Below are 13,554 nucleotides of genomic sequence, written 5' to 3'. Positions count from 1 at the left end.
GACTTAAGTGTTTCAATGTAATGGGAAAAAGACCACTATCTGAGACTGAAGAGAGGACAGAGGCTTTGGAGGTCTGAAAAGAAAGCATATAACAATCACTAAGTAGGTAAGACTACTTGCCTATGGAAGATGAGAAAATGCAAGCCACCATTTTAGGACTCACTTGGAATGTAGTCAAGGTCAAAGTCATGGAAGTTGGAATACATTTGTGCTTTTCTCTTCCTCCTTCAACAAGAGCAGTTGAAGGGGATTGAAGTTTTATGTGAGGCAATCGTTATTGGCAATGACGTCGGGTGGAGTGGGCATCAGTGTTGAAGGTCCAAACAAAGTAAAAGTATAGTCAGTGGTAAGATCTTTGAATGGGAGGCTTTAGGGAAATTAATGTTTCCTCATTAATTTAATGAACAACTGGAGTTCAGGTAGAATAGCATGGCAGGAGATAGCTGCATGAAAATGAGACAATATATTTTTGTAGTTATTGATAATGATATTTATGATCAGAAAATTATTTAAGAGTTATAATTTAATGCTTATTTCTCAGGACAATAAAATCACCACATATGCTAAAATGATAGTGTTGAGTTATACACCATGTACAGAATGAAAGTGAGTGACCTGAGGCTAATGGATATCATGTTGACATGGGCTTGAAAACCATGGACTTTATGTAAGGAAGAAGAGCAGTGGTGCTCTCTGGCACTCCTGTCTCTTCCTCCAAGCTCTGAAATATTGAATTATATACACACACCATCATGTTCATCATCATTATATGCTGGGGACCTAATCCAGAGTGTTGTGTGTGCTAGGCAAACAGTATCCCAAATGAACTATATTTATAGCCTCTGTTTCCCATTTAAATATATTAAAAAAATCAAATCCCAACACAACTCTGTAATATAAGAAAAATTATTTTAAGCACTAAAAGATCTTCATGTTGTTTCTACTGTTCAAATTTGTATCCAACTTAACCAAATATTTAAAATATATTCACTCATAATAAAATTTTAGTTTAACAATTTGATTATTGTTCTTCCTTCTATACATTATATGAAATGATTGCATATTTACAAAAATAGCCCATTGGTCTGGTCTGCTTTTTGCAGGGCGGATTTTGGATAATAGCACAAAAGACCTCAGATTTGCATTTACGCACCTGACACCATTTACGATGTATGATGTCTATGTTGCGGCAGAAACCAGTGCAGGTGTTGGTCCCAAGTCAAATCTTTCAGTATTTACCCCTCCAGATGGTAAGAACTTTTTCCTATATGGAGTTAATATGATATATTTGAAATCCTTGTGAATTTTATTGGTAAAATGTAAGTTTAGAAGGAATTTGATTTATGTCTACTTAAATCCCATAATTTTCCTTGTTAAATTACTATTTTCTTTACTATGAACCTACATTCTCTGGAATGTTAAACCTGCAGCATGCTTCATAAAGGAAAGGATCCAGGAGCAAGGAAGACTAGAGAAGAAGGTGACATTGAAGGTGACAGAGATTCACAATGGCTTTTTAGCAGAATGCCAAGAAGTCATAAATTAATAACACATATTTTTATATTGCCTAAATGCAGTATTAGGCAGACATGGAATGTGTTTTCTCACAAAAGTCATTTCTGGAGAAATCACTATATTCTTACCACTCAGAACAAAGTATTTTGATAATCAAAGGGTTTTCTGAACTAGTAAGGATTCCTGGTGGGAACAAAATACAAAATTTTCAGCATTTAAGGAAATTATGAAAATAATATATCTCAAGAAATTATCATATTTTTGCTTTTTAAACACCAACGTTTTTGGTGAAATCTATTGTTAACGTGCTAGTCACATTTTCATGGTACACCCTAAACTTGCTCAATGGCTTCATTTCTGTTTAGATACAATTGTTGGCATGAATCATGTTTCAGAATAAACTAACACTTGAAAAAGTTTCCAGAGTTTGTTTGTGTGGTAACTAACATACAATAACTGGTAAGTTAAATGTACATATATGTGCCCCCATCCACCTACACAGTTCAATTGGGTATGCATTCACTATGTTATCACTCATAGATTAGACCATTAGAGGGCAGCAACCATCAGGAAATTCTCTCCATTTCTCCCTTCAAAGAAAAATTAAACCTTGATACTATTTGGTTGTTGAAAGAATGTAAAAAAATATTATATTTATCGACTTAAAATTAAAATGTATGTATAGGTCATACATATGTGTGGTTTCAATATGCAGATTAAAATGGAAATGTATACTCATGAGGAAAAAGATTTCACTTGATGCTGAGATTTTAGTGTTTTGCCCCATTCAAAGAGTCTTTGCTTTGTGTGATTTTCCTAAAGTTTTGCTAATTCAATCCAAAATGTGCTCTTGAGCATTTCCCAGAACGTTAAAGGATTTTTGAGTGGTCATAAAACACAGCAGAGGTTTTTCTCAAACTATTTGACCCACTTTTTAAAAAAAAATTTTAAACATCGTGTGTGTGTGTGTGTGTGTGTGTGTGTGTGTGTGTGTGTGTGTGTGTGTGTGTTGTGTGTGCCTCTGTGCCAAGGGACATGTGTGGAGATGATCAAGGAAGAACCTTCTGGTGTGGGCTCTGGTTCTTTTGTGTCCAGGGTCTAACTTGTCTGATCTTGCTTATCTGCAAGTGCTCAGTGGGGAGCACATATTTAGCATGTATTAAGAACTTAGGTTCGATCTACAGCATGGAAACAATCAAAGCAAAACAAATTTTAAAAAAATCAATGAAATTATTATTTTTTATGATCAATCTTGATCTCCGGCATTTGAACAAGATAAAGAATTAGATAACATTTTGCCGCAGACAATGCTATCTTGCTTGAATTGGATGTTACTTAAAATTTATTTCCCTGCATTTGCATTTCTTTTATTCACAAAATACATAGAATCCTAAGTAACTTTGTCCAGAATTTTCACATGGACTGTGTTTCATACTGAATTATCTTGAGTGGATGACTCTTTTGTTGAATATGAAAAGCAATTTGTCCTGAATTTCATTTTACCATCTCCAACAACTGCTTATCTAAGAGACTATATCCTGGTGACTCTTAGTGAAATATTCACTGGCTACATGGGACCCTACAAAGGCTGGAAAGGCATGGATCATACCTGCTCAAGCCCACCTTCTTTCATGGGGCTCCATGACCATTCATTTAGCTTCAGGAAGGGCTTCCGTGGGCTTTAACAACTGCAAAATGTTTTCAGCTTCTGAATTAATTAATCCGCTCCCAATAATGAAATTGTTCCATAAAAGAATCCTGAAACTACGTGAGACATCCTAATAGCTAACTCACTTGCTATAGTCTAGAAAATTGATATCTAAAGTTTATTCTTTATAATTTATTGTTATAATAAGTTTCATTGTATATTAATTAACATTATTTATTCGCTGCCCCATGTCTTAAAGTACTAATTATTCTGTTTTAATTAGAATAATTAGAACTAGCTTATTTTTCCTAATTTACCTTTTAAAATAACTACTGTTCTGACCAGTGTTCAAATAGTCATAGACAAAGGTTTAGTTGACTTCTTATAGAGAATGGTGTGTGCTATCACATTTCAGTGTGGTTGATTTCATTAACACCAAGACTTTTAATATCCACAGTCTATTTGGTTAGGAGAGAAAAGATGCTACTTCTATAGTCGTTCTCCAGGATCTTTCCATGAGGTTTTTGTACATACATCACTTACTCTTTTACTGAGCATGTATCTACTTAGGCATGAAGAGAGATGATGGGGGGCGGGGGATGGTAATTTAATAATGTCCAATGTTCCAAATGTTATCTAATTGTTGGAAAACCACTGAGAGTCTCATCACATCATGTTTTTCATGAATGTGAATGGATTTTAATTTGGTGCTCTCTCATGCTCTTTGAATAGAAGTTTAACCTATCTGGATTAAATTATGGAGAATGGTTACTTTCATGCATTTCTTCGCAGTGAAACAGTATTATTGTCCTGTTTCACTTCTTCTAGTAACTTTTCATCTAAAAACCTCAAATTATTCAGAATTTACTTGTATTATTTTTTCTGTTCTATTTCTTATTTTTTTTTCATAAAATTTCTAAATGTGTTGTGTTGAGAATGACTCAGTGTCTGTGGCTAACATCCTCAGAATTGATTCTGCACTGTGAATAATTGCCCTGCGTGCTTGGTTTTCTTTAATTTTGTATCGATATTAAAGGGATCAACCTAATCCGTACTTCTCTGGTTTCTCCGTAAGAGTATGTGGGATACCAGATAAGTGTCTTTTTAAAGAGAAAACTACTGTCTGCTCCACTTCCTTCATCCACTAAATTTTTTGTAGTCAATAAAAACAATGTAGCCCCTTAACCTTTACTTGAATTACAATAGTAGGCATTAGTGTCATGATGTAATTTTTAAGTTTTGTGGATGAATATATATAAAAATGTCTGCTATTATTCATAAATTTGCCTTACATATTAACAGTTATAGTACATGTGTATTTTTCTATAGTATTGATATATTCGGTGTGTTCCCACTAGATTTCACAAAGAAGAAAGGACAATTCACTTGTTTTTCAAGTAGAAGATTTATTGTCTGGTTAAATACAAAGCTTAGTTATGAGTTATATGTTAATTTAACTTAACGGAACAATGACTGATCTCTTCTGTGATTTATATTACATAGTGCTGTCTAAGGTCTTCGTTACATAACGACACCCAAAATGGTGGAAAAGAAAGGTAAAAAGAGGTCAGCTGTGTCTGTCACTCTGCTACTTTACAGTTACTTGAAAAGTCTCTCTGTTCTTGGATAATACAAAGGGTTTGTAAACACAGTGATAGCAACATAATACCTAGAAACAATCATCCTAATGGAATAAAACTTCCTTTTATATAATTTAATGATAAAAATTAAACTTTTATTATAAAATAATAATTTTACTTACATAAAACAGGTGAACTTTTGCAGAAGGCTTTATGCCTCTTATGTCCTTGTGTTTCCAGGTGCATAGAGCAATGACCATGATGTCCAGTGTTCAGTGATGAATGAGTGACTCACTGATTGTGGGGTCCTACTCTAGAACCCTTTCCCTAACATCTTTCTTGGACCAAGCTATGAGCACTCCTCAGATCAGCGCATCAGTGGGGAAAGGTGTCTGAAGAGTTATCCTTCATTACAGACTCAAAATTATAGCTAATTACGTTGAGTGTACCTGCCACTTTCCATTACAGCTTTTGCCCATGCTAGACCCTGGAATCTTAACCACTACAATGATTCACCAGTCATAAGTATTCAACTAAATAGAAATATTTATATTATTACATTGTCTAGGGGGTTTCTGTACTGATAATTTCATGGAGACACAGAAAAACAATCTATTGGAAGTAAAATCTACAGTTATAGCATACTACATGTCTGGAATAGATAGAAATATGTTCTGTGATCATAATGATACTTATGGGAGTTGTGTCATTATTTTCAGCTTTTTTTCTATTATTTTAGAGAGGGAAGGGGTCCTTCTTCTCTGTTTCTTTCTGAGGTAGTGTGAATCTTTTGTAACTAGATTTTGCTAATCATAGAGCACTATGAGATGGTGACGGGACGTAGGCTTAGTGCGCTATTATATTTTGACCATAAAGGGTGATGTTTTCATGTCATATTTTCTCTCAAACCTGTAGTTTAGAAGTTCCTTTGAGTTTTGATGCATATAGTAACTTTATAGGAGTTAAGGGGAAGATAAAAATGCATTTGTACTATAGGTAAAGAAAGTGACTTGATTGACTGATTATTCACAAAACAGGTGAAATGCCCAGCCTTATTTATCCTTGCTACTTTGTCTTTGAGGCACTGGGAGGTTTTCTAGATATCACTCTTGACCATTATATACATAAATCTTGTTTTAACTACTTGGTGCTTTATGCAAACAGTTGTTTGCTTGTCTTATTTTTTCCCACTTCAAAAAGTGAGGACACCTAAACTCTGGTCCTACATGGTTAACATGTAAATTCAGCAGACATATTAATTCAGCTGAGTCTTTACACAAGTTCATGTAATAAATTAAGAGACAGTGAATTGCGCTTGTTGACTATATCTCATTGTATCCTGGCTGTGCCAGATACTGTTTTGGGGTATGTTATTATTTTTTTTAATAAATACTTCAAGGTTTTGACTGGGCATTAATTATTTATAAGAACTTCTCTGGAAATTTCTCCTCCTCCTCCTCCTCCTCCTCCTCCTCTTCTTCCTCTTCCTCCTCCTCACCACCATCATCATCATCACCATCATCGTCATCATCATTATCATCATGATTATTCTTATTCTTATTATTGTGTTTGTGAACTCTTGGAGGCCTGCACCTGCCATGTTGTGATTGTGGAGGTTAAAGAACAACACTGGGGTGCCTATTCTTCCTTTCCTTTCATCAGGAGCTCTGTGGATCCAGCTTAGATGCTCAAGCTCAGGTTGTCAGGCTTGAAAGCTGGTGCTTTTAGCCCCTGAGCATCTCACTAGTCTGGAGATTATTTTAGTGATATGGTCTGATCAAATGGTATGATGTTTTGTTTTGGGGAAATGATTCCATGTTATCCTGTTCCTCATATTTTTAAGAAGAATGCACATAAAATTAGTTTTAAATTTCCATGCATTTAAGGAATCTTTTGCCACACTGAGTTTTTAATATGTTAGTAATTATTCTAGTCAATTTCCCCAGAGCTATTTATATATCTAATATCATGTGCTAAAGATTTAGGGAATATTTGCATTTGAGAATGTATTTTCTCTTTCTAATTCTATTTAATTTTTTTTTTTTTTTTAGTTCCAGGTGTAGTGTTTGATCTACAAATCACAGAAGTAGAAGCCACAGAAATCAGAATTACTTGGAGGAAACCCCGACAACCAAATGGAATCATCAACCAATACCGTGTGAAAGTGTCACTGGTGGAGACAGGTGTCATTTTGGAAAATACTCTGCTCACAGGACAAGATGAGGTATCACATTTTTCATTTCCCATTTTGCTGAGGCCTTTTTCTGTTGGTTCTTGGCAAACTTGCTACCAGGAAGTAAAATAGATTGAGATATGTTGAGATTTTAACTAGATCATAGTTTATTTTAGGACTTTTAATTAAATATTACTACTCATTTTTATATGAAAAATGTCCACTGAATCATCATACAAGACTAATGGTACTTCTATATGTGGGTTTTATTATTCTAATCTGGTTAATGAGTTATTGGGAGACAATGATTGTGATTTAAATGCTCTTCCAGAGGCTTATAATCTAAAACAGTTGCCCCTCCCAAAGACTACTGTCCACAAGTAATTCTGTCCTATTTGAACCTGAGAAGCTAATAGCCTCAGCACTGCCTTTTATTCATGAAAACATGTAACTACATAGAAAGAAAGTCAAGTGTTCCATTTAACACGAGAGGCCTTGGTCTTCTTAATACATTACATTTAAGCACCGTGGCTATCTTATTTTCTCCTCTCCTCTTGCTAGGAAGTACAGGCAGCTGATGTTCGGCACTGTCTTTACTTCCTCAGCCAAGCCAGCCACTCACCTGTGAGGACCCTTGAAGTCCCCAGACTTCTCACTTATAACCTCACGTTGGCGGCTCCCTGGGCCCTCCAAGGCTAAGTGTACTTAGGAACAGAGTAGCAATCAGTGGGCCATTAGAGATATATGTGATGCTTATTAAGAAATTGGCTTCTGCTGTTTTTAGTTCAGAATTGCTACTCTTGTACGATAGCACTATTTTCCCTTCTCCCCACTCGCTCTATTTCTGGTAAGAGACTTCCTTTAACTCTGGCATTGATGTCACCATAGTACTCAATGCTATGTAACTGTGCAGGATCTCTCACTCCAAGTTGCTACCCACATCATCCCCAGGTTAAACTTCAGTCCTATGTCGTGTCCTTTCTTCTGTGTAATGGATGGTGAGTTATATGTTTTCTGATATTCTAGTTGGCGTCTCATCAAAGAGCAGAAGCTTAAGCATTTGCTGCAGCTGAGAACATCTTAAAATAGATATGTGGTTTTCTTTGAACCAGGTGACAGGTTTCCCAAGTTTGCTAATGGCATTTGTTGAATAGCCAGACACACCTGTTTTTCTCTAAAAGTTAAAAGGTCCTGGAAAGGCCAGTTGGAGATTCTGTAGCATAGTAGAAGGAACATTATTATTAGAGCCCATTCAATCTGCATTTAGATAGGGACCTGGCGATTACAGGATAAAATAGTTAAGAGTGTTGGTGCAGAAGGCAAATGGTTAGGGCTCAGTGCCTGGTCTGCCATTATCAATGGCCTAATCCTGGGAAAGGAGGCCTGACTCTTCTGACTTGACATGTAAGTTAGGAATTACATGATTTCCTCTAACAAAGGGTCAATGATGAGGACTTCATGGATGATATGTGTAAAGAGCTTAACAGTGTAGCTGACATTGTAGTAAGTTCTCTCCTAGCATTTGTGACTTGTTGGAATTAATCTTGGCATTAGAACTTACACTCTACTGGACATTCAATTTTTAAACCTTTCTTAATAAGAAGACCCTATTCTATTCTTATGTCTGTAAAGGGATCACTTCTTGTTACATCAAATTCATTTCAGGTACTCTACTTCCTCATGTGATTGGTCACTGTGTTCACCTTGGAACATTGATATGGGGTGGAGGATATAACAGATGGTCTAAACCAAGGGGCCTTGAGTCTTTGACCTGCCTTTGCTGTGCTTTTACAACTGTGACCTTGGACAAGTCAAACTACAAAGAATTTCTAGTTTCATGTTTTTTAAAAGTGTGTGTGTGTGTGTGTGTGTGTGTGTGTGTGTGTGTGTGTTTGTGATTATATGTGAGAGGTGTATGTGTCGTTGAAGGCATACATGTGCCATGCACTCAGTGGAAGTCCTTATGTGACTTCTCCTTTTTTTGTTTGAGGCAGGATCTTTCATTGGTCCAGAACTTTGCTACATGGGCAAGGATGGCTAGCCCAGGAGTTTCCAGAGATCTGCATATCTCTGTGTGGTGGTTTGAAAGAAAATGGCCCACAAACGAAGTGGTATTATTGGGAGGTGTGGCCTTTTGGAGTAGGTATGGCCTTCTTGGAGGAAGTATGTCATTGTGAAGGCAGGTTTTGAGGTCTCATATGTGCTCAAGCCATGCCCAGTGAGAGAGACCACTTCCTGTTGCCTCTAAGTCAAGATGTAGGACACTCAGATACTTCTCCAGCACCATGTCTGACTGCATGCCACCATGTCATGTCATGATGCTAATGGACTAAATGAAAATGTAATTTTCATTTCAAAGCCCCAATGACATGCTTTTCCTTTATAAGAATTGGCATGGTCATGGTGTCTCTTCACAGCAATGGAAACCCTAAGACACTCTGCCTCCTCTCTCTCCATCACTGGGAACACTGATGCATGCCACCATGCTCAGCTTTTTGAGTAAGTTCTGAGTATCTGAACTCTGGCAATCAGGCTTTCCAGGCAGTTGCTTTACCAATGGAGTGATCTTGCCAATTCATGCTTCCCCTTTAATAATTCCCCCCCACACATATTTTACAGGGGTAGGAGTGTAGCATAACAGATAAAAATCCATGGATTACTATCCTCATTGATTATCTTGTTTTCTTGTCATGGGTATCTCTCAGGTTAGGCACTCTCTTTTCCCATTTACCTCCGCTTCTGTCTCAAGAGCACTTTAAATCTTTGGAATCTTTTTAGGAGTTACATGTGACCTCAGTGTCAAATATAGGGGTTGAATATCTTTAACAATTCTCATGATATTAATGCATTTCTTCTCTAAAAGAATATATTTTTCCCTAAATTCATCCTTCTACCCCTTACTGTACAGCATTTTATACCATTTTTTCCTTAATATTTCCTCTGCTTTTATATACTGCAACTTTTCAATGTTTTGGTTTTAAATGATTAAAGAAAACAGCCAAGGTAACAAATGTCCTTACTATTTTCTAACATATTCATAGAGATATTTCAGAGAGCTCTTTTTTTGCAGCACTCTTACATCTCAGTACTTTATCTTGAAAAAAAATTTTTTTTTTGATATCAGGTCTTCAACTTATAGGTGTGTACCACCATTGAACCCTGAATATAGCCTCTGTTAAAAATGATCTTGTGTTTTCAATCACTGATTCCTCCTTGTATTCCTGTTTTCTACCTTTTATTTCTGATATTGTAAATGTCTACCTGGTATGATTCTGCCAGGGTTCAAGTGTGTCTAAACATGACCCCTGTAAAACAAAATAACAGAAAACGGAACCAAACAACCCCCCCCCCCCCCAATGAATAACAGGATGGTAGGAAGCAGGCCGTTGGGATCCTAGCAGCAGAGACTGTAGAACAGAAATGATAGTGACATGTGAAGAGTCTACAGGATACCCAGAAGAAAGCTGGTTAGGGCAATTAATAGTTTTCATGTGATAAGGACTCTGTCTGAAGAGGGGCTGACCTAAAGCTTGAGCACCAAGCTACGGGCTGAGGATTACTTCATCTCTTGGTTGATTTGGTTTTGAAACTTGTTTTTTTAAGAAGAATGGTCTAGAAGACTTTAAAATGAACATTAATGACACTGTGTGCCTGATTTTTCTTTTAGAACAATGGTGCTATTGTCCTCCATTCATGAATATTTGAAATACTGAGGTCTTCTTCCACTTACATTCTCCTTAGTATTCAATAGACACAGAGCCAGCTGTTTTTACCTTCACAGTGTATTTCTAATGCATCTCTGTCTCACCCCTGTGTTCCCACCTTCACTCAGTGTTACAGTTTCTTTCCTAGACTTTCATTGTTGTCCCATTATGTTAGTTTCCCACTGTTATGTGACTGTTTGACACAAACTCGGCAGTTTTAAATAGTACACACCTGTTCTACTGCAGTTTCTGACAGCCAGAGTACGGCGATAGCTTAATCAAGATCTCTGCATAGGGTCTCCTAAGGCTGCAGTCAAGGGGCTCACTGGGGTGTGGTCTTATCCTGAGGCTTGGCTGAAAAAGAGTCTACTTCTAGGCTTGTTCATTGTTTTAACCGATTTAATTTCCTTTTGGCTGTAGAGTTAAGGGCCTTGGCTTCTCATTGACTTTTGTTCTTAGTTGGTACCTCCTTTTACTTCTTGAAGACACTACAGTTTCCGACCTAGGTCTGTTCAGTCTAGCCTTTTACTTCATCAAACAAGCAAAGGAAAGTCTGTACAATGCCATGTGGTCACATCCTATCACCTTTGTAACAGTAACGGGTGCCATCTCACCAACAGGAGAGGGAAGAGATTATATGAAGGAGGCAGATGATGGGTGGCTAGCTGAGGGGCTGCTCACTGAAAATTTCACATACACTCTGGCCCTTAGTATATTATTAATGAAAGTAAACACATGAGATCTGAGAACTGATGAGGAAGATGTATACATACATGCATATGTGTATGTATATGTCATCTAGCCCCTCCTTATAGCCAAAAGTCAAAAGATAGTAAAGAAGACTAAGACAGAACATATTCCTATTCAGTGATTTTAGAAATAAACAAAGAACTCAAACCAGAAATGCTTAAAATACTTCTTAGGAACAAGTCAGGAGAAGGGAAGGTAGGAACAGGACATTGTTATTGTCATTATAATATTTTATCATTCCTTTTATTCCATTTTTCCCCACAGTCCATGGACACTTATAATGAAAATTATATAGAAGTAAAGCTATTCTATGCTCTGTGTCACTGGTCTCAAGATCTTCATTGGAATTTTTTCCTACTGTCCCTTTGTGTCTTTCTTGTTACTTATAAATAAGGATTATCAAAATAATACGAGGTCTCTTTAGGATATTAGGTTTGATACCTAAAAAAACATTTGAAAAATATATTTGCAATTTGAATACCAGAGCTTGAGGACTTTTATTTCAACTTCTCAACATATACTTAAATCTCATCTATTGTATTTTTAATGAGCAACTGAAAATTCAGCACCAGCTAAATGTTTCACCAACTGTGATGATAAGGGATAAGCCGTTCCTAGACAATAAACTCTAAAACATTGAACATTGTTCAATATGGGCACACTGGTGACTTTTTTTGTGACTATGAGGTTCTATATATTCTGATAAACCCAGAATATGCATAAGTGACTAAGACATTTTTATTCTTTTATGTTTGAGGCTGAGATATTTGCTTGGTGATGTTTACTAGTGAGTCCTGTTCCCTGTTGTCCTTTCTAGATCTGTACTATTTACTATAGTGGCTCTTGGGAATTTGAAACCATGAAAATACAATCTAACCTACTCTGCTAGATTTATTGACTTGATCACATGACAATAGAAGGAAGTTGAAATTTCATAGTGTGTCAAGTGACATGGCATTGGTTTTCAGTATTTTATTTGACACATGGTATCTTAAAATGCTACCTATATATTGATACAATAATAAATGCAGATTTGACTTTTTGCTGTGGATGGACAGTTTTCGTAAGCAATAGCTTTCTCATTAGTTCTTCTTTCCAGATCATCTCTACCAAGTTCATCTCCTATGTGTGTTTTGTAGTGTGACAACGATCCTTTCACCAAACTGAGCACTGTGTTCTATACTGAGTTAAACTGGAACCACGACAAGCAGAACTAATTTCTCCATTAGTGTAAATTTTCCCCTATTAAAACAAAGATTAAAATTAAAGTTTTGGATACCTCATTATTTCTGGACTGAAGTCTAAAGACCCCTATAGTCATCCCTCCATGAAATGATGTTTAGTGGAGTATCACATTTTGATAGCGCCTGAGGCATCTTTTTCTAGTAGTCATCAACTTGGTTGCTAACATTACGAACTTCAGAGATCAATATTGATGATATCTTTCATCCTACACCTTTCTCAAAGATATCAGTGTCTTTGCCTGGTAAATTTGAGGAGAGAGCCTGACTAGTTGGGACAGAGGAGGCTGAGTAGCTAGGAATGCTTTAACAAGAGTATACTGAGCACAAATAGAACAAACCTGATTAAAGCCTGAAGCATTTGCTCACCTGGGTAATGTCTAGAGTTAGCATCTTTTAGGATGCTTTCAAACATATTAATTATAAACTTTCCTTTTACTCTTTTTTAAAAAAATAACAACACAAATGATGTATTGAAATAGGAGTATCTCTTAAGAAGTCAGACATCCCATTAATTCAATTCAGCAGAATCCCAGTGAGCCTAAGCTGAGAGAAATCCCACTTGTTGCAATGAAGGTTATTACATGTAAAATCAAGTTGGTTTATTCAGGTGGATTAGGAATTTAACTCCTCAGACTTCTAGTTCTTTCTCATAAATTCCAAGGATTCCTCTGTAACATATGCTAGGCCTTTCATGTTGATGAATTGTGACATTCCCTAACTCAATGGTTCTTAACTAGGAGCAACTTTGCTTTTCTTTTTAAACATAGGGTAAGCTCTGAAGACATTGTCCTTGTAACAACTGGGAATATACTTTTAGTAGGTAGGGGTCAGGGACACTACTAAACATCCTGTAATATGCAGGGCAGCATAAGACCAGTAACAAATTTACCTAATGCAGAAAGCCTACAATTTTCACGGCCAGTCATTTGCACTCAGGAGG

The 13,554-nt window shown here is 36.4% G+C and overlaps 1 protein-coding gene across 1 annotated transcript in view; it reads left to right on the top strand.

Moving 5' to 3' along the window:
- Positions 1 to 13,554, top strand: part of Ptprq (protein tyrosine phosphatase receptor type Q) — a 194,813-nt gene that overhangs the window by 12,001 nt on the left and 169,258 nt on the right. Inside the window, 2 exon segments of the mRNA XM_052752881.1 lie at positions 1,104 to 1,250; positions 6,795 to 6,967. Coding sequence (XP_052608841.1) covers positions 1,104 to 1,250; positions 6,795 to 6,967 — 320 coding nt within the window.

Source organism: Peromyscus californicus, unplaced genomic scaffold, assembly GCF_007827085.1.
Source record: "Peromyscus californicus insignis strain IS unplaced genomic scaffold, ASM782708v3 Scaffold_24__1_contigs__length_46423439, whole genome shotgun sequence".
Taxonomy (NCBI): Eukaryota; Metazoa; Chordata; class Mammalia; order Rodentia; family Cricetidae; genus Peromyscus; species Peromyscus californicus.
This window is presented reverse-complemented; position numbering and strand designations above follow the sequence as displayed.